We start from the raw sequence: 21,313 nt of genomic DNA on the forward strand, positions 1-21,313 counted from the left end.
CAGTTTTCTTAATCTTAGCTAGCCTTAACTGAATCTCCAACAGAGGTGTGACACACAGTCACTGACATTGTGGGCTTGTCACATGTTTAGAATGGTGTTCTTCACAGCACCACCTGTAGTTACAAACAAGATAGCTTGAGCTGAAGATCTTCAACAGTGGCCTCAAAAGGGAAGTACAGAATTGGATTGAATATGGTCTCTACTAATACAGAAAAAAAGGGCAATGAAATAGGATAAGATCCTGCAGCATGGTGCTGCTTAAAGAGGGGATGTCTGGTTTTCAGCAGCAAAGTCAGCTTTGGCTTAGTTTTATCATTTTCCCTTCCCTTTCCTTCCATTCTCTTCCTTTTCCTTGTGAAGTATTGACATCCAAGTAGAACCACAACTGACTTCCAGATTATTATTCGTAATTATCAGTAGAGTAAATGTGGCAGCACTGGTCACTGTAGGGTTACCTGTCCCTGTTAGGAAGCTGTGAGAGATGCCATTGAGAACTACCTACCAAAAGCCTCTGAGCTTTCAGCTTGAGTAACCACTTCCTGACAACCGAATCTGTGAACAGGAGCGCACACAGTCATTTCTACTTATTCAGGACAGCATGATGGTTAGGGTTTGCCAGGCTATGAATTTTGCTCCCCATCATTTTCAAACGTTACTGTCAATGGACTATAGTCATTACTTTTGTTGAGAATATAGGTTGCATAGTATCTGATCTATTTTTGACCCAGGAGTTCCCTTAGGTATACGTATACAGATGTAAATGGCTAGTTACCATTAGTAATAGCTACTAGTAGACAGTAATTTAGTGAAGTTACAGACAAAATACCAAACTATTTGCTATTTAAGACCATAAATATAAGCACTGTGTGTCATGTGAAGCCCCAGCATGACCAGCATGCTGTCTGTAAAAGAGTTTAGCAGGAGATGCTTAGGGAAATAGTACAGAAAACAGGATCCCTATGAAGTAATTTTTCGCTGGTTTAATCTTGCAGCTGTATGTAACATCTTTGTTTAAATAGCTACATTACAGAATTAAGAAACTGGCACTGTTAGCTCTGCCTTCCTCTTCTGAAATATTCTGGATGATCTCCATAGATGTCTATTTTTTCTTTCCTTTGTGTCACATGTCTGTGTGACACAAACACAGATAAAGAGGTAAACTGTTTATTTCTGATTGTGCTATTTTTGTAATTAACTGTTTATGTCTGATTATGCTATTTTTTCTGAACATATTATGAACTTCAGCACCATGGGGTGTCAAAGGTTCAGGATTGCTGGGTAGTACAGAAGTAACTGGAGGAATTAGGCCAGCAAAAGAAAGAGTCAATGAAAGCTATGGCATTTATCACTGATATACTTTTGATTTTGAACAAGTAAGGAGTCTTGTATTTCTCAGCTTATTTTCTCTAATACTTCCTAACGTGCACTAGCACCCCAGTTCTTTTGCTGTTTCTAGTGTTTTGTCTCTTCTGCACACCTCTTCCTAAAGCTGCACACTCACATAGTGCATTGCTTTGCCCTGCTTTTCTTCCCTAGCAGAATAATTGCCGATTCTTTATGTGATTATTCTGCTATTTTGCCACCTATCACCTTAAACAACAGTACTGTGGCTACATGGCATGGTTAGGCTACACACTGGGAATGCTATCCTGTCCAATATACGGAGTCAGAAGCCACTAGAAGTTATTATCAGGAGTTACGTGTTTCTCTGGAAAATTTAAGACCAAATGTGTTCGGTGGGAGGACAGACTGGAGCATTAAAACCCTCAATATCTATGCATTCTCTACTCCTGCTGTCTTTTGCTTCAGTAACCTAACTCTGTGATTGATCAGTGATGCCATAAAAAGTAATGTATGTTTGTCATGTATTCTTTAAAAATTCTGTAAAATGTCTTTTCCGATGCTCTTCCAACTCTTTATCGCTGACACAAGCCCCTCTGTCATGTAAAAATATTAACAGTTTTGTAGGCAAAATGTCCTTCTCGCTCATTATTTTGATGCCTAGCCTGGTTTTATGCAGATAAGAATATGTATGGAGTTAGGCTGTTTAATGCAATTTGATCGCAAGATGTTTCCTAACAGTTTTTCCTATATAATGCTTTTATATTCTTGATAGCAAACATATGACTGTAAGATACGCATTATTTGCCATTAGTGGAATTCTCTAACAGGAGCAATATGGATAAAACATGGCTAAAGTGTATCCAAAAAAAGTCATGTGAAATCACTGACACCAATCATGAAGCATATTTTCTAAATGTATTACAAACAGAAATACCTGGGCACCTTGGACACAAGGCTATGGCAGTATGGAATATATTTTATTCTCAAAATACATTGCGGATATACCAAATCTGATAGCAAATCAAACACGACTGACTAGAGGACAAGAGTCTTCCACAAAGAATTAGTGACATGTCTTCCAAGAACATGGCATTTATTCCTTGCCCTGTGCCCTAACCTGGAAGCAACATTTGACATCTCAGATCAACATTGAGTTCTCTCAGATCCTGTAATGATACTCAGCCATCACAAGATCCTAGAAAGGTAGTAGTGAATTTCTGCAGCGTTTATATCCTGTTTGCAACTATCCGAGAAAACGTTGCTTTTTAAAAAAAGAGAATCACTATGCTCTTCCCTATTTGGGTATAATTCACTGGAGCTTTCTTGCATTGCACTGCTTCACCACCTGAAAGCTGACTTTCTAGTGACCTCTAGCAAAAAAGAGCAGGACAGGCATAAACCTTTCAGAACCAAACACACTAAATCAGGTGCAGCGCGGGGCGCTGAGCAGCCAACAGAACACTCTGCTCTCTCCTCTCCCTATGCACCCAGCTATGTACTCCTCTTGAGCAGAAAGCCTCATTCTACCACCTGGCACCTTTCACGCTGTCTCTCCTCCTCCTGTTGAAACCCAAGGTAGGAGAAGGGAGCAGCGGCAGGGTTGCTGCTGCAAGGGACGGGCTCACCCGTCCCTCACCCGTTTGTTCTTCTTGTCTGTTTTTTTCTCCCCTAAAGTTTATTGTAAAGGGGTAACGTTTGCGGGTTCGTCACGTGACCCTGACAGGTCCTGCCTATTGAGAGCCAGACCACCCACATGGAGGACGATGGAGCTGCTTAATAGAAACAGGCATGTAATTGTGAGGCTTTCCAGCACTCTGCAGAATGTCTGCAACCTAGGAGGGTTATTTTTTTACACTTTCAGTTCCTTTGGGGTAAGGAAAAAAAAGGAGGAGGAGGAGAAGGACAAGAAGAAGGAGAAAAGGAAGGAAGGAAAGGAAGGAAGGAAGGAAAGGAAGGAAGGAAAGGAAGGAAGGAAGGAAAGGGAAGGAAGGAAGGAAAGGGAAGGAAGGAAGGAAAGGGAAGGAAGGAAGGAAGGGAAGGAAGGAAGGAAGGAAGGAAGGAAGGAAGGAAGGAAGGAAGGAAGGAAGGAAGGAAGGAAGGAAGGAAGGAAGGAAGGAAGGAAGGAAGGAAGGAGGAAGGAAGGAAGGAAGGAAGGAAGGAAGGAAGGAAGGAAGGAAGGAAGGAAGGAAGGAAGGAAGGAAGGAAGGAAGGAGAAAAAAAAAGAAAAGAAAAGAGAAAAGAAAAAAGAGAAAGAGAAAAAGAGAAGGGCAGAGGAAGAAAACACTGATGTCCCATTAAAGCCGTCAGTGCCAGTGGATGAGGGCGCACTCAGACGTCCAGCACGGCTCCCCACCAGCGGCTCCGGCAAGGGCAGCGATGGTAGGTGCAGCCCCGGGGGGCCACGGCGGGGCGGCGGCGGGGCCGGGGGCTCAGGGACCCGGCGTCAAGTCCCGGGCGCGGGACGGGGACTGGGCGGTGTTGGAGGCGCTGAGCGGGCCCTCGCCGGGGCCGCTGGCGGCTGGGGCCCTGGGCTGGCGGGGGACGAAGGCATCCCCATCTAGCCGTCGGGGGCCGGGGCTACGCCGTGGGGCTGGGGCCTCCGCGGTGCGGGGGAACCGGGGAGCGGGGCTGCAGGTCCGGCCCGAGTGGGGACGGCAGCGCCGGCACGGCCGGCAGGGTGGGGCGGCGGTTCGGTGCGAGCCCCGGCGGTGGGGGGCAGGGTGCGGCGGGGCTCCCTGGTGCAGGCGGGGCTCTGCCCCTCGCCCGGCCAGCTTGGAGGTGCTGTGGGTCGGAGCCCCGGGTGGGGGGGCGCGGGGGGGCTCGCCGCGGGCGGGCAGTCGCTCCTGAGGTGACACTGTGCAGTCCCGTGGAGGAATACAAGCGGGTCCCCAGTTTCAGCATCTCGGCACCTGTGTGAGCTGCGGTCCAAACAACCTGCCGTGCAGGGACCAGAACCCCCGCTCGAGCCAGGCGCCGTAGAACAGGGGCCGCAGGGAAGATGCAGTCTGCGTCTTCTTCCTTCTCGAGGAGGCTAAATAGGGTTTGTTAAACAGGGTCCACTGAGGAACCCTTTACCTCTCTTTGAGACTGAAAGATCACAGTCAGTGGAAGCTGCTGAAAACATACAGCTGTACGGAAAAGGAAAGACAGTCTCTCCCTTGCTATAGCAGTGAAATGCGTGATGTGCCTGAGGTGAGATTGAACCGTGGTTTCAGCCCCAGGCTGTAGTATCGGACTCTGCGTGTAGTTGGTATCCGACGCCATCAGGACCGGTACAGCACTGCTGTCATCGGTCCTATGCGTGTTGTCCTGCTGCTCGCAGGGGCAGGATGGAGGCTAGAGGATGCTCAGTGGCATGTCCAGGGGCTGGAGGCCGGAGGATGTTCTCCTGTGCTTTAGCCCCAATATGGGAAGTAGACCGGGGGGTGGGGGGAGGAGGGACGGGACGACGACAAAAGCGGGGAGGGGAATGGGAGAGACATCTGGTGTCATCGGATGGTTTTAAAAGAAACGCTGGAGCCAAGGTGGGTACCTGGCATCTTCTAACCAGAGAGCATTTACCGGTTGTGGTTAGAGGGTCTCACATCACTTTGGCACCGGTCTGGTAGGTGTGTCTAATTTCTGGTTAGGGCTATTAGGGTCATTGTGTGTCTGGATTATAATCCAACACTGTATCTGGACAGGAGGTAGCATTGTTGAGAAATGTTAGGGCTGAGGAGGGAGGAGGAGGGGAAATCCTTTAAAATCTATTTGCTTTCGAGAGATGGTAGATATAAAACTGGCAGCCCACTCTGAATTAAAATGTCTTGGGCTTCTCTGTTTTTATCCTTATTTCACACACACATGCACACACACGCACGCACTCACACACACACACACCTTTTATTTTGTTCTGCCTTTGCCACAGTGTATAAAGCCCTATTGAGACATGTAGGCGTGATGTGTAAACCGGATTAGCAGTATGAAAGAAAGACATACAATGAGCCTGAATTGTTTTACTTCCTTTTCATTTCTCACGCCTATATCTCTAATAAATTTGTTGCTCCAGCAGTGGGTCAAAGAGATTGTGTCGCTCAGCTTTTTTTTTTTCTTTTTCTGCAAGACCCGATGGCAGAGATCATGAAAATGAATGCCCTGCATTCTGCCAAATGCAAGACTTGAGCTATACCTTTACACAGACCCGGTGTTGTCCGGGCTAGCTGAAAACGGTTCAGTGTAACTTTCGCCTCTCTATCCACATTAATGTCCTGAAAGTGGCAGGGCATTTTGCCAGGAAAAGAATCTGTCTTGAAGACGACTTGGGTTTACAGAGCTAATTCCTCGTGGAATATGACAAGGTCTGCTGGGGCTGGGGTGTCCTCCAGCTTTTGGAGGGAGAGGGCTGCCGCTCCTGCCGCTGCCCTGCGCAGCTCCCCGGCGCTCTGCTCTTCCCCTGGGAGTCCGCCGCTGCGCGGGAGGAACGCAGGGACCTCGGAGGCTCCTCTGGAGGCACATTTTCCTCGCAGCCCTCCGCGGAAGAAAATGCCAGCGCTGCTGAGTTGGTGTTGTAGATCCCTCATTTGCTCCTTTGTGGCGTGCAGAGCAGCTTCCCATTAAAGGAGATCAGGGGTAATTAGCCGCATTATTTTGACAAGTTGGCTCGAGCAGTTCCCTTTCTCGCAGGGCTGCGGCGGGGGAGAGGGCTCGCTTCGTGCCGCCGCCTCCTTCCCCGGGTGCGGCGCTGCCCTGCGGAGCGGCTCCCCGGTGCCGGTCGCGCCCCGCCCGGACTGCGGCCTCCAGTGCCCGGTGGCAAGCGGGGCACTGGGAGTGGAAACGCAGAGGCTGAAGCTGCCCTGCAGAAGCCAGTGAAGGTGTTGCCCCGTGACCTTATCCGATGTCAAAGCCAGCGCCAGGAGTGCGTAAGGAGCACAGGGCTGAGCCAGACCTGTGCCCTTGTGCGATGAAAACGTGTATGAAAGACAAAAAATTGAGAGAGTAGACAAAATCAGAGTATTTTCCCGCAAGTCCTTCTTCTGCCATGGTCAGCTGCCCTGTAGCACCTACAAAATGAAGCCAAAGCACTTAATCTCTGTGCCGTTTCTTCATTAAGGTAATCAGATGCTCCAGCAGTGTAGTGCTCTCGGTGGTGTGTCCACAGGCAACCTGAAAAAAAGTGAAATCAGTGTATATACCTGCTACTCACTGTTGACCTCTATTGGATTTGACTCCTCACCTGGCTGAAGGAAGCGTGAAGCTTTGCAGTATTTGGGGTTATGAGCACAAAGGGGATCTAAGTAAGAGGCAGAACGCTACAAAATGAACCCACTATGGCCAAAGCCAAAGCTGAGATTCTTGTACGCCAGCCCTGGCTGTCCAGGAATTGGGAGGACCAGGTATAAAAGGTTGCTTCACAGGCCTTCAGCCCAGTGCAAGACCGAGATAAGAAATCTGTGGGATCCCCGCGAGTTGCTGAGGACAGAAAAAGCCCTTGGTGTGGAGGAGCAGTTGCACACACAGGGCATACATATCGCAGCCAGCAGGGCTTACAAATGTAAATAAGGGCAGATTGATTAGGAACAACATTATCGCTAGGAATGTAGCGCGCAGGCATCAGCTATGAGGCAAACTGGGGGCAGCCGCTGCTCTGACCACCCAAGTGGAGACTTTTACACTGACACTTCTTAAGGAAAAAAAAAAAAAATAATACAGAAACAAGGCCAATTAGATCCCTGCAGTAATTCATCTCTTGTGTATGCTTAAAAAGAAAAAAAAAAAAAAAAATCCGTCCAGACCACAGGGAGAGAGGGGAGATTAAGATAGCGCTTGTTAAATTTGAGTCTTCAGGCTGGGTTTTGGAACCAGGAGCAAGGACGGGCGCTGGGCTATTGTGTGAAACCTAGCAAGCAGGAGGCAGGCAGGGCAGCTCTGGGGGCTCGAGGTGCTTGAAGGGACACTCCTCTCCGGTTTTGGAGCCTGCCGGGAGGCTGAAGAACCAAAATGCCTCTTCATCTATACCTTCTTTTTCCGTCCCCCAGCTCTGCCACCCCATCAGACCCAGTGAAGTTGAGCAGGAGCAGTGGCACATCTATTCCTAGTGAGACAGACGGTCACTCTCCCAAGAGGGAATTTGAATTGGAGGTGACCGACTGCATCCCAGGTGCGGGTTTCAACCTCCAACAGAAAACGATCTCCCCCTCCAACCTCTTTAGGTTTCCTTCTCCTGTATGTATGCATCTACGTGTGCGTGCTGTGACAGCTTGCTGTTCCCAGCAGCTTTCCTGGAGACAGTCCTGTGCGAAGCACAGGGCCCGGCCCTACCGGAGACAGGTCTCCCCCAGCGTGGGAAAAACGGAGGTGGGACGGAAAGGAACAGGGACCCCCTCACCGGCGGCTGTCACTCCGGAAAGCCCCTGTCTGTGGGTACCTACAGGCAGTGGCATGGAGGGGACCTCCGCATAGGCGGTGCGGTGGGTGCGCAGCTCGCTCCCGCCGGCGGCCCTGGGGCTCTATGCCTGGCAGCCCGGCGAACCTCGCCGCAAGGAGGAGGGCGCGGGCAGCGCCCAGGGGTCGGAGGTTTAGCCCACGGCCGCTGCCCCGGGCACGCGCGGCGGGACTGAAGGGAGAGGTGCGCGGCACCGGGAGGTGGGCTACCGCGCTGCGCCTGCACCTCAGGTCCCCACGCTTCCCTCTTTTTCTCTATCCTCCCCTCCCCAAGCCGAGCGAACGCACGGCGGGCAGCCCCCCACCCGCAAGCGCCCCCCGGTCCGGGCGTGGGGCGGGTTAACCGCTGCCCTCCGCACCGGTGCGCGCGGAGGTCCGCCGGGGCGCAGAGCCTCCGCGGGAAGCCGCTCTGGGGGCCGGGGCGCGCAGCCCCGGGGCTGGGGGCACTGCGCGCAGCTATAACGGCAGCAACTAAAGGCTGATTCTCAATGAACAGAGACGGGGAGAAGCGGTGCCAAAAAAGTAAACAATCGCGTATAGTTCAAGAAGTGTTTAGCGCGGCCAGGCAGGCTGCGTTTCATGGACTTTTACACTAAAAACATATTAAAATTGGCTTTCCTCAGGTTTCAGTTAAAGAATGAGCCCTAAGTCGAAACAGGCTAGCTACCGAGCGGGTTTAAATCCCTTAAGTGTTAAGTTTTCATTGTGCTTTTCTAACTGGACGGAGTGGTTTTCTTGCAAGGAACTAAGACTCTTCTTTAGTTAAAAAAGAAAGAGAGAGGGAGAAAAATCTGGCACTTTCTACCGCAGTATCCACCACCCTGTCATTATTTCTGCAAGCCTGGGAATTCAGCTCGGACCTCCCAGTATTTGTTGCAGCTTGAGGCCAAGGTGCCTCTAAAAGGATTTTCTTTTAAGGGCTTTAGAAATCGTTTAATGCTGCTTTCCCCCCGTTTCCCTCTCTTTTTTAAAAGGGGGAAAATATATTTCTGTATGTCGATCGCGAGAAAGTTCCTCGCGTGTATTTGTCTGCAAGCATCCTGGGCGCAAAAAAAGGGAAAAAAAAAAAAAAAAGAGAGAGAGAGGGGAGAAAACTTTCTTGAAAAGAAAACGGAGAAGAAAGGGGGGGAAGGCATTCCTTAATGGAAGTATTGCATGCAAGGAAGGCTGGATCTCTTTAAGGCTCCCCCTGAAGCTGGAGATGCACACACAAGGGTTGCCGGCCTGGGTGGTCTCTCTACTTTGGTGAGCTGTTGCTAAGCAGCTAATAATAGTCATGTTTGCTGAGTAATTTCTGCCCTCCCAGAGCCAATCGCCTCGCAGAAACCCAAGCCATCTGACAGCCCCGGGGGCGGGCTTTCAGCTCTTTTTTTTTTTTTTTTTTTTTTTTTTCCTCCCTCTCGCTCTCTCGCTCTCTCTCCTCTCATACTCCCCCCCCTCCACCCCTCCTCCTCTTTATCCAAATGGAGAGAGTCCTTTTTTTCTTCTTCATCTCATCTCTTGAGCCGAGGGGCTGCAGCTCGGTGCTGCCGCGCACACGCCGGGGGAGAGCGCCAGGCAGCCGGCTGCCCGCCGCCGCGGCGGGGCCGACCGCGGAGCCCCGCCGGCCCCGCGGCCCGCGGGAAGCACCCCGGCGTTGAGGCAGGATGGTGCAGCGCGGCGAGGCATCGCAGCAGCCGCGGCCCGCCGCGCCGCCGCCCCGCCGCTGAGAGCCGCCGCGGACAGCGGCTTCCCGGAGGCAGCGGCGGCCGGAGGAGGCGATTTCAACGGGAGCGGAGGAAAGCGCGGCGGCGGCGGCAGCCGGGGGGCCCCGGGGGTCGCGCCCGCCCGCCCGCCCGCCCTCGCCGGGCGCGGGGAGCGGCCGCCTGCAGCTCGGGGTCCGCGCGCGATGTGGCAATGGGAGCCGCGGGGAGCGACTCGGCCGGAGCGGCCGCGGCGGCAGCCGCCGCCCCGCGCCCCGCATGAGGCGGCCGCGCCGCAGCAGCCCGAGCAGCAGCAGCAGCCCCAGCGGCGGCGGCGGCGGCAGCTCCCGCAGCAGCCCCAGCAGCAGCAGCAGCCCGCGGCCCGCAGCGCCGCCAGCCCCCCGCGGCCCCGCCGCGCCCCCGGGGCCCCGGGGCCCGCCGCGGCAGCGCCAGCGGCAGCTCCCCTGTCCCGCCGGCGGCGGCAACATGGCCTCGGCCGGTAACGCGTCGGAGCCGGAGATCAGCAGCAGCGCGGGCGGCGGCGGCCACCCCGGCCGGGCGGCGAGGAGCGGCGGCGGGTGGCGGCGAAGGACCGGAGGGAATCGGCGCGCCGCGGCACCCGACCGGGAGTATCTGCAGCGGCCGAGCTACTGTGATGCGGCTTTCGCCTTGGAGCAGATCTCAAAGGTGCATTCAATCTCTCACTCTTTTTTCCAGAGATACACGCTAGCGCTAGTGCTGCTTTTCGGCGGGGGAGGAGGGGGGTGATGTGTTTTCTCGCGGGGGTGGAAGGAGGAGATGGAAATGAAACGGCCACCAATAAAATGCTGGGAAAAAAGAGAGGGACGTCTGTGACTCTTCAGTGCGGGAGAGAGTGCCCTCCTTCCCTCCTTGCTCGCCTGTGCCTGCCCGGCTGCGTGCCTGCGCTGCGGAGCACTCCTCTGGTTAAGTTTCCCGAGCCAGCCCTGGCTCGCTCTCGGCCTCCCCCCGGCTAGCCCCTGGCCCCGCTCTCCCTCTCCCCCTCCGCTTTCTCTTCATCCCCTCGTAGCGCAGTGTGACCTCGGCAACACCGGCTCCCGGCCGGGACAGGGGAGAAAGCGGGAGGGCGGCCGCTTTCTTGGCAGAAGTTGTGCTTTTGTGAAGTTCTCCTCCGCCGACGCGGCGACTGCCCTCGGTGAGGGGCTCCCCTCGGCAGAGAAAGCTCGCAGCGGTTTCCTTCCCCCGGCGGTCGAAAGGGGAGCAAGGGCCGTAAACAAACTGCCATCGTAACTCCGGTTGCGCCGGTCCCCGCGGAGGGCTGGAAGTGCCGGAGCGCCCCGGGAGCCCTGCCCGGCCCCGGCGGCGCGGAGGGACGGCCCCCGCCGCCGACCTCCGCTGGCCAAAAAATGTTCAAAGTAAACAAGCTCGAAAAGCTGCCTTGCTGCGGGGATGGTCTCACTTCAGGGAGCGGATTTCTAGGCTTTGTACGAAGGGGGAAAGGAGGAGGAGAGAAAGGGAAAAAAAAAAAAAAAAAAGAAAATCCATGTGGCTGCCCTCTTCCGTTCACAAATATTGTCGTAACTTACAGATGGCTGCTCTACTTCCTAATTCAGATCACACAGCGTCTCCAAACTCTATGGAAATGAATTACTTCTGATCTTACAGCGCTGCTCACCACGTGGGTCCTGCCTCAGCACCAAACCCTTGCTAGGAGCCGGGAATGGGGGAACGGCAGCAAACTGCTACCGGCTAGCTTTCCGTCACTACCGACCCCCCCGTCCTGTCCCCCCGTCCCTCCCCCCCCTTCAGAGCTCTAAGGAGAACAGGGAAAGGGGTTTTTCTTCCTTTTTTTGTGGCCGTTGCGGCTTATCGGAAGCAGTTGCTTCTGCGCTGGAGCCGCGGGTCTCGCCAGCGGGATGCTGCGCCGCAGGCAGTGCCCTGGGGCGAGGGGAGCACGGTGGGCAGCGCAGGTGGCGGGTGCCGGGACGTGATGCGGCAGGGTGCCGCGCTGAGCGCTGCTCTAGGGGCAGGACGGCTGCCCGCAGGTACACCTCGGCCTCTGCGGGCGCCCGGGGCGGCGGCTGGACCGCCCCGTCCTCGGTCCTATGGCCGCTGCAGGGGGCTGGGGGGGTTCTCCCCGCGCAGCCCCTCTACTACTGACCTCTTCTTGCCTTGCAGGGGAAGGCGACGGGACGGAAAGCGCCGCTGTGGCTGCGAGCAAAGTTTCAGAGACTGTTATTTAAACTGGGCTGTTACATTCAGAAAAACTGCGGGAAGTTCTTGGTTGTCGGCCTCCTGATCTTTGGGGCTTTCGCTGTAGGATTAAGGGCAGCTAATCTCGAGACCAACGTGGAGGAGCTGTGGGTGGAAGGTAAGTGCCCCTCTCCGCGCGGCCGCCTCGTCCCCGTCCCTCCGCGCCTGCCCGGCCGGCTCCGCTCGGCTGGCGCGGCGGTGTCCTCGTGCTCCGTGAGGTGGGGATGGCGGGAGGGGGGAAGAAGGGGGGGGGCTGCTGCCGGAGGGGCCGGGCTGCGGCGGGGCGGCAGGCTTCGGGCCGCCGCGTGCGGCTCCGGGCGGCGCGTACCACTTCTCCGCCCGCGGAGGGGGAGAGACCGCGGCAGCAGGCCGTGTGTTGTGCGGCGGGGGGAGAAGGCAGGGCACGCCGCCCCCCGCCACCCCGCCTCTGTCCCGTGTCTCCGCGCGGGCGGGCTGCGGGCGGCGGGTCTCGGCGTCCCCGCGGGCGGTGGGAGGTGGGCGCGCTGCCGGGAGGCGCCCCTCCGCCATTTTGGGAGTGCGTGCGCCGGCGGGGGGGAGGGGGCGGTCGGTGAGGAGAGCGGCGCGGCGGGGCGGGTGCCTGTGTGTGGTCTTGGGCTTGGACAGCTTTCAGCGGGGGGGGAGCGTTTGTATCAGGTAAAAGAGGAAAAAGAGGTGAGAGAGGACCAAAAAAAGAGAAGAGAAACAGGCTGCTGAGGAGAAGGGGGGTGGCTGCGGGCGGTGTCGGGGGCGGGGGGTGGTCCCTCCGGGCCCAGCCTGAGGGCACCGGCATAGGAACGCAGGCTTGGCAAGGGAGAGGAGCGCTGCGGGGGGCCGGGGCTGCCTCTGGCCTCAGACACCGCCACCCCGGGCAGAAACACGGGGTGTGGGGTTGTGGAGTGGTGTCGCCAGCGCCCCCCTCGCGGGCCCGTGTGTCCCTCAGGCGGTGGTGCTGCAGGCCCGGCGGGTACCCCGCTCCGAGAACCGCTGCTCCTGGCGCCGCGGATTTAGGTTTGGGGTTGGTGGGGTTTTGGTGTGTTTTCTCACTTTTTTCCCTTTTTTTCCTTTTTCCTTTTTCCTGGGGGAAAATCTGCTTGGCATCACATTCCCCTGTTAGCTGGGTTGAGGTGAAAACAGAGTTCCTTGACTGCGGTAGTTACTCTGGGTTTATGTTAAAAGTCGCTTGCAGGGGATTGTGGCTTATAAAAATTAATATGGAAGGCTGCATAAATAATCATTACTAAATAGCTCTCTGTATGTGCGAGTGTGGAAAAGCTAGTGCTGAGTGCAAACAAAGTTAGCGGCTGTTAGGAAGGTGGTCTGTCCTGCCCCGTGGATGAATTGGAACGCAGAGGGCCAGATTCCACCCTTGCAGATGACAGCCATACTGGGGTCAGGATGAGGTTCACGGGTAGTTTACTGAGTACCAGCTTTTGTTTTTGGAAAGTAATGTGTGACTAACTGAACTGTTTTTTGGTCCGTGTAGTCCAGGATCCCAAAATATGGTGAGATCTGCTTTTAGCAGCCCTGAGAAAGAGAGCAGGCAGTGCAGGATCCCATCTGGAGGCAGAGATGTGCATTCAGAGTCTGCACTGGTCGCTAGGTCCTGAGTACCTTAAATACTCATGCAAATGATCGTGAACGTTTTTAAGTCCTTGTGAGGTTGTTGTGGCAAAGTTTCTTTTGTCAATTTTCGCTCTTATGTGTTTTGTCCCTGCTTTTCTGTAAGTTTTTGGTAAACAATACATGATTGCAGTTCCATCCAGCACACTTCCCTGAGGTTTATTGTCCTGATATTACTGGGGTTCACTTACTTGCAAGGTCGATCCCATTCAATTAATGCCACCTGCGTTTTGTAACTGTGTAATGCCAAGAAACTACTTGCTGATGATGCCTGTATGGCTGGCCCAGCAGTAAAAATGCAGTTCTCAAGGGACAAATGTGATTTGCAAAATAGCTGCTTAGTTCAGTTGCTGCACTGACCTCTTCTCATGTCATTATTGCTTCATGGAGAGGGGAGAGGGAAAGTCCCTGGTTTAAAATCTAGTTGAAATTGATCTCTGAGGTTTTTGTGGCCAAGGTGAATTCATAATGCAGCTGGTTGTACAGAGTTGACCTATGTAATTTCGCTTCTATTGAGTTTAGTTTTCATGTCAGAATTAAATAATGTAAAAGTATTAAAATTCTGCCTTTAGAAACCATGCATTTCTAGATTGAAAAAAAAAAAAAGAGGCTAGCTGGTTAAGATAAAGTATCCTGGGTTTAATTCAACTTCTAGTCGTCTTGTTCTAGCACTACATGACCATATACACAAAAGAGCTTGCTAAAATGTGGTTTCTTGGTAGAGACGCTAAATGTTCCACTGATGATCCAGGTGTTACACAAGTGAATCTAACAAATAGCAGTTGCATATTTCTGTTGCTAAACTAAAGATAGAACTACAGATTGAGAATTTGAGTAAGAACAGGCATGGAAAGAGATAGTATGGAAAATGCTCTTTTTCCTGTGCAGAAGCAGAAAGCAATGACCAAACTGACTTTTCTGTGTTTGTATGCATCTGCTCCTGACAGCATGTAAGTACACTCTGGAGGTTATTACACTAAGGGACCCTGTCTTATTTTTGTGTTTATGTTTTGTTTACTAAAAGTTTGAATGAACTGGGCAATGTTAGCCAAATACAGAATCACAGAGTCATTTAGGTTGGAAAAGATGTTTAGGATCATCAGCTCCAACTGTTAACCTAGCAGTGCCAAGTCCACCTCTAAACCATGTACCTGAGCACCACATCTACACATCTTTTAAATACGTCCAGGGATGACAACTCCACCACTTCCCTGGGCAGCCTGTTCCAGTGATTGACAACCTTTTCAGTGAATAAGTTTTTTCTAATTTCCAGTCTAAACCTTCTCTAGCACAGCTTGAGGCTGCTTCCTCTTGTCCTTGTCACCTGGGAGAAGAGATGGACCTCTACCTCACTGCAACCTCCTTTCAGGTAGTTGTAGAGAGCGATAAGGTTCAGCCTCAGCCTCCTTTTCTCCAAAATAAACACCCTCAGTTCCCTCAGCCGTTCCTATCAGACTTGTGCTCCAGACCCTTCACCAGCTTTGTTGCCCTTCTCTGGACCCACTTCAGCATCTCAATGTCTTTTTTGTAGTGAGGGGCCCAGAACTGAACTCAGCATTCAAGGTGCAGCCTCAACAGTGCCACGTACAGGGGTATGATCACTGCCCTGGCCCTGCTGGCCACGCTATTCCTGATACAGGGCAGGATGGCTTGGCCTTCTTGGGTTCTTGGGCACACCGATGACTCATTCATCAGGTCCAACTTTCCCAGGTCCTTTTCCAAGACGCAGCTTTCCAGCTACTCTTCCCCAAGCCTGTAGCGCCGCATGGGGTTGTCGTGACCCAAGTGCAGGACCCATATATGGGTCCTCATATATGAACCTCATACAGTTGGCCTCATCCCATTGACCCAGCCTGTCCAGATCCCTCTGTAGATCTTTTCTGTCCTCAAACAGACCAACACTCCTGCCCAACTGGATGTCGTCTGTAAACTGACTGTTAGTGCATTAAATGCCCTTGTCCAGATCGCTGAGCAAGATACTAAACAGGACTGGCCCCAATACTGAGCCCTGGGGAACACCACTTATGACCAGCTGCCAACTGGATTTATCTCCATTCACCACCACTCTTCGGGCCTGGTCCTCCAGCCAGTTTTTGCCCAGTGAACAGTTCACCTCTCAAGCCATGAGGGGCCTGATCACCTGGTTGTCCTGGACGTGCCACTGGTAGACTACTGAAATATATTTCAAGTAACAGTATTGATTTGCTGCTGAAGCATTTTACAGTTCTTACTGCTGAATAAATCGGCAGTATTTACATAAAGAGGCTGATTTTCTATGGTGTATTTCTGAATACCACATGGAACATAATACAGTGCAAGTTCGCAGGAAGTAAATGGTTGCTTTAAAACCGTAACACAATTAACTAAAAATAGTGAACTGAAGTTTGAATGAGTTTTAAGACCATGCACATTCCAAGATAAATGATTAGTAGTCTGGGCCTGAAGCTAGTATGGCTGAAATATTTACATAGGAAGTTTAGAAACCCACCTGGTAGGCAGACTTTCAAAGAGAGAAAAAGAAAAACAGGTCTCCAAAACATTGTTCTTTCAGTTTTCCTGTAGTGTTCCTCCTTCAAGATTTATGCCAGCACTCATGCACTTCTCTGCCTTCTGTTACCAAGTTGTCTTTCCTCGCAGCTTGTTTCTTGACATTAAGTGTTTTAGAGTAGCTTTTTTTTTTTTTAATTTATTAAAAACAAAACCAAACCATCTGCCTCCTTCTCCTCCCCCCCCCTCCCCAAAAAAAAACGCAGCCCACCGTCATCCTCTGGCTGCTCTTCAGAGCACTTCATTTATCAGTCTGTGTCTCACAGCGTGCCCTCAGGCTCTGCGCCTGTCTTATAGTCTAGGTCTCTGGCATCTTTGGCTGGGACATACAGATTTCTCCCCTCAGCCCATCAGCAGGTCTGTCATCCCCATGTGCTTACCTTGCTACTGGAGGATGCTTGTTTTAGTTTCTTTGGCAGACAAATTCTGGACTGGCATTTTAGTGGCAGTTCTGTTACCCACAGCCATTCAGCTTTAGTTGAACTGCTTTGGGTGGGTGTCCATGCGCACTAAAGTTGTGGAGACTGTTTAGCATCTTTATACATCATACGCCCTTGAGAGAGAAAAGAAATGGGCTTTGCATTGGTTTCCTCTGTAGCTGTATTTTGTTGGACACAGATGTGCTTTTAGAAACATCCATTCATAACTAGAAAGTACTCTGGATGGAAACGAAATCATGCCCATAACTGGTTATGTTTTTTGCTACCACTGCATCAGGCACTCTAAGACCCTGTGTGTGAACAGCAGTCACACATATAAATTCACAGCCTCTGCTTCTGAAAGAAGGTAGTTTTGTGGCTCCAGAAAAGGTTCTGTTAAATGGAGCTTGAAATTTGGCTACTGCAATGTCTTGAATAGCGTTAATTGGAGCAGCTCATAAGGGGAGAAATGGCCTAGTCTTGTTCATTGATAATTCATTTCATGTCACTATTGTCTTGGTATTTTTTTCCCCTCACTTTCTTTATTACTTTTTCTTCTCTAAGAGATTGAGGATCATGGTGTTTCTTCCTTCCTTTCTTGATTTCTGGGCTTTCTGCACTAGCTGTAGCTCAGTCAAACCTTTCTCTCTTTATGTAGTCCTCTTCATGAAGCTGAACAAGCTGTAACATGCAGAGCCCCTTCTTTATGACAGGAAGGAAGAGAATGGGTGATAGAGGTAGGGATAGGACATCCTGCAGGGAAAACAGAATGCCTCAGTAGCCACATAGTTCAGCTTTGGTACTTGGAACAGTGTGAGTGTGTTCTAATTGTCAGTGAATTAGGCCTGAGTGTGCACAGTGGAAACAGTTTGTAAGTGAAGATTGAGCTGTGTGTAGTAGTGTTTCCTTTCACTCTAAAAGGGCAAAAATCAAGTTACTCTACTAATGTATTTATGGCTGGCCCATCTTAAAATACATTAATCTACCTGTGCAACATAAGCATGAGTTGAAAATGAGGAAAGTATGTGGGTAATGCGGGAACTGGTATTATTTCCATAGATTCTCAGTTTGCCTAACCCAGCAAGATCAGGTGTGGGTGGAGAAGAAAGTAAGTTCTGCCTAAAGCATCAGTTAACTTTACATTAGTAATCTTTGTAGAAACAAAGAAGTGTAGTAAAGGAACAAATCTGTGTGAATTTGTTGTTTCAAGGAGATAAATTTATGTGACTGGGGTGGAGTCCCAACTTTTGGTTTGAATACAGTTGAATATAATTCCACTCTTCCAGTACACTATGATGATTTGTGCACAGCAGAGGAGTAGTGCTGTTTTAGAGGTGCTTGCACCTGCATCACCACATTGTTGCAGTATAGATGGCAGAAGAGGAGAAGTTACCCTGTTGGTGAATCTGAGATGGGGTGTTGGTAGGCTGTGTGGCAGTCTGAAGGGTTGTCTTGATCACATCAGCAGATCCATTTGGTTCATCTAGATCAGGTGACATAAGAGCTTACTTATCTCTGAATACTGTCTTGGACTGTGCTGTGTTCCTCAGTGCGTATTGAAAGTTCGTTGAAAGGTGTTTATCTGGAAAATTCCAAGTCCTGTTTAATTTCAATTAAGTATGATTATTTATTGCTTGGTTTCTTAAATGGAAAAGTAGCAGTGGTGTTTCCACATGATGGCTAAAGAATGATCATCTGGGCAGCATGCTGTTTTTAACATTTACTGGTCAAAACGTAAGACTATTTGATTCCATGCTTCTGGTTTGAAAATAACATCAACTTCTAATACTTAAGCTTTACTTGATGTTTGTGGATGAGGATAGTGGGTGTTATATTCATGTGAACTTGAACTCCCACTGTTTCTGTATACTGAAAGTTTTTAAGAAAAGATGTTCAAAGGTTTTAGTTATACAGGTGTTTGATTGTCATCTCCCAAGGGCCTGCTATTAACTTAAAAATCACTGTGGGTCTCTGTTAAGTTCCAGTTTGACAGGTATCCACATTACTGGTCAGAGTAGGTGCTCCTTGCTGAAAAGCTCATACCTAAAATAAAACAGCTTCAGTGTTTAAAATTCATCTATTTTGTCTGTAAGAGTTTTAATGAAGGTATTAATTTGACCATCCTTTGGTCATTGAGAAGGTAAAGGGTGAAATCCTGAACTCGCTGAATATAGTGTCAGAACTTGGAATGACTTTGTTGTAGCCAGGCCTTACCCATGTACAAAGCTGCAGCAGCCTACCGGGGTGCCCCCCATTCTGAGAAGGACAAGGGAAGGATATCCTCCTGTAGAACTGGCACCCCCTCCTAAGGTGTAAGTATACAGTTGCAGGGTTCCTCCTGCCTTTCAGACTGTAGAGGCATTTAATTTACTCAAGGCTGCAGAAAATTAATCTTCATTATTATTTCCAAACTTAACACACTGTTGCCAGTGTCCCTGCCAGAAAATGTCCTACAGATCCTTGTTTGGAGGGGTCTGTTTCCTTCCCTGTTGAAATGTGTATTTAAACAGGGCAGGGCCTTGGCTGCACCGTTCCCCTTTTCCTTTCTTCTGAGCTTTGAGTGTCATCTTGCACTCGGGGGATTTTGCTGCTTCTGAACAGGGTGCGAAGGCATTTCTGTAGTTCAGGAGAGCTTGGAGATTTCAGCACAGGAATCCTGAAGGGAAGTGGAGCAGCTGAAAGCTACAGTTCTTTATTGTTGGTGCCCATTGAGCAGGAACAGGGAGAATGTAGGCAAGCAGAAGAGCTAGCTCAGCTGTAGATTTGGCTGCTGCTGGAATTGTGGTGCTATATGGAGGTGGCATGAGTAGTTGGAGGTCTACTATCAGCTCCTGTTACCTGCTAAGTGGACTGTTAAGGTTTTTTTACGAGAATGGGCCTTCCTTTCTCATTATTCCTCAGCAGACGCTGGGTTCAGACAAGAATGAACCTCAGAAGCCATGACTACTCGTACTTACTTTCAACAGATAATGCATTAAGGAAAACTTTAGCTCCTCACCCTTACTCCATGCATTTTCATAATTTATTTCTTTACGTGGGAAGAGATGGTCTAAGCCCTGTTACTAAATAGTATTTGTGGTGGTTCCCCAGAAAGTAGTGAAACTACGTGGTGTGTGCATGTAACAGTTCTTGACCACTCAACAAATTTAAAGGCTGTTGCATGCAAGTGGATGTTTCAGCTACTTATAACCGTTAGGAGGCTCCAAAATATGACAGCTTCCAGATGTATGAACCGACTGATCTCTTTGTTTAGATTATGCACCACAGCTGATGCCTAGATTAGTGCTGGCTGGACAAAGCTATGGGAGATTTGTCTGGTTTTCACAGTGCCATGTTTATATTTCATTTGGATTTCTCCTTCAAAGCTGACCTCACTATGACCTGTTGGAGCTGTGTCCACTAGGATGCTAGTTTTAATGTGTCTACAACTGCTTTCCTTTTGGTGTCTAATGGAACATGTTCTCATTTTGACACTCCTGGACTTTTATGCGCAATCCTTTTAGCTAAACAGTGAATTACACTCTTAAACCTATGAGCACTCAGGTAAAACCATCCTTGTGAAGTTTTCTGCCCCACAGCTAGCTTTTTAAGAATATTCTGATTGGTGAAAACAGCGTTTTGGCTGTAGACCTTGTGGGGCTTTTCCTTTTCAGACATTTTCTCCTATGTATGGAATAAAGTTCAGTCTTCTAGCCTTTGACAGTGCTTTTTCTCTCTGCAAATGGTATACATGGTTCTATACATGGATATACATGGTTCTAGCTGCTCTTTTTGGAGTTTGGAGCAGGAGCTAAAGTGCAGAATTTTACGAAGAAGCTCTTTCTTCTTTGTGTCTACTGTACAGTTATATGTTTTGTCAATCATCCTTTTTTATCTTCAGTATGCTTTTGGTTCATTTCTCTAATCTCTTCTGCTTTGTATTATGCAGGAGGTCTTTCCCCATTTGTGTTTGTGAGTTACTCTACCTGGGAAAACCTGAAGAAATCAGTAAAACTCCTTAAAGGCTAAGTGACAGTTCTACAGTAAGAAGTATAGTACCCCATCAGAGTTCAGAAAGATACATGACTTTCACTGTAACTTGCATAAACTGTATCAGTATTTTTGGTGTTGATGCTTTACTGGGGCAACAGATTCCCAAGGTGGTACCTCCCAGCAGAAAACTCCATGCTTTGAAACATAATTTCTGCACTGAAAATGTATGCTATCTTACAATGGCTGCTTTCTGTGCACATGAATCCAGGAGAACAGGAAGATGTTTTGCTCCACTGTAGCGTGTTATGTCCAATTTTATGATCCACTTACAGTATGCTAAATATGAGCAATGAATACCGGATACAGTAAGCCATGTTTATCCTTGCTGCTAATTGAGTGACTTTAACTTGGAGTATTTTTTCATTGTACCTTGCACTAGAAATAGGTGGAGCAGAGTTGCAAGGAGTAACTTTGAATTAAGAATTTAAAAATAAATTCTATTTTTCTTAATTCCCTTTTTTTGCTCTGTAAACTTATTTTAGTATCTATAAATACAATGTACCTGTTATTGTTTTTTCTGTGTTACTTTCATTTAGTATCATCTCAGTTGCTATAAACAGCCTGAATTTGGCAGAAGCAGTAGTTTCATGAGGTAGAAAGCCCTTTATGGAAACTGCTGACCATATAGATGTTTTGATGTATGGAGATTTTAATTTTGGGTTTTAGAATGAATGTCTTGGGGTTAACTTCTTGGTTTTGGAAAACTTCGTTATTTCAGTGCTTGAGCAAAATATATAAGAGGTAAGGGACTGAGCAGAACCATAGCCTGACTCTTTCTGCAAAGGTGGTGCTCCTTCAGAGAACTGTACTGAGCTTAATTCCAGCTTCAAATATACAAGTAATCATTGTGTATTTGAAACATCTGTATTTTGCTCATATGCAAGGAAAAGCTGATATTTTTAAGGCACATGTGCAGTGTTGTACACCCATGTACCTGAAGCTGGAACTGAGCCCTTAAACTGTAATAAAGTCTTTGTTTACTAACAGTGAGATTAAAAGAAACAGCTTTCTCTTGTT

At 49.8% G+C, this 21,313-nt stretch overlaps 1 protein-coding gene across 4 annotated transcripts in view; it reads left to right on the plus strand.

The window, feature by feature from the left end:
- The first annotated feature begins 3,659 nt into the window (after positions 1 to 3,659).
- Positions 3,660 to 21,313, plus strand: part of PTCH1 (patched 1) — a 75,458-nt gene continuing 57,804 nt past the window's right edge. For 3 of the 4 annotated variants that reach the window (XM_030512912.2, XM_030512913.2, XM_030512918.2), the window contains exons 1-2: positions 5,330 to 10,133; positions 11,604 to 11,796. In XM_030512912.2, the coding sequence (XP_030368772.1) occupies positions 9,726 to 10,133; positions 11,604 to 11,796 (601 nt within the window). In that variant the 5' untranslated portion in view covers positions 5,330 to 9,725. Of the gene's footprint in view, positions 3,724 to 5,329; positions 10,134 to 11,603; positions 11,797 to 21,313 lie in introns of those variants that run through there. The other variant, XM_030512914.1, reaches the window with a different exon arrangement.

This window comes from Strigops habroptila, chromosome Z, assembly GCF_004027225.2.
Source record: "Strigops habroptila isolate Jane chromosome Z, bStrHab1.2.pri, whole genome shotgun sequence".
Classification (NCBI taxonomy): Eukaryota; Metazoa; Chordata; class Aves; order Psittaciformes; family Psittacidae; genus Strigops; species Strigops habroptila.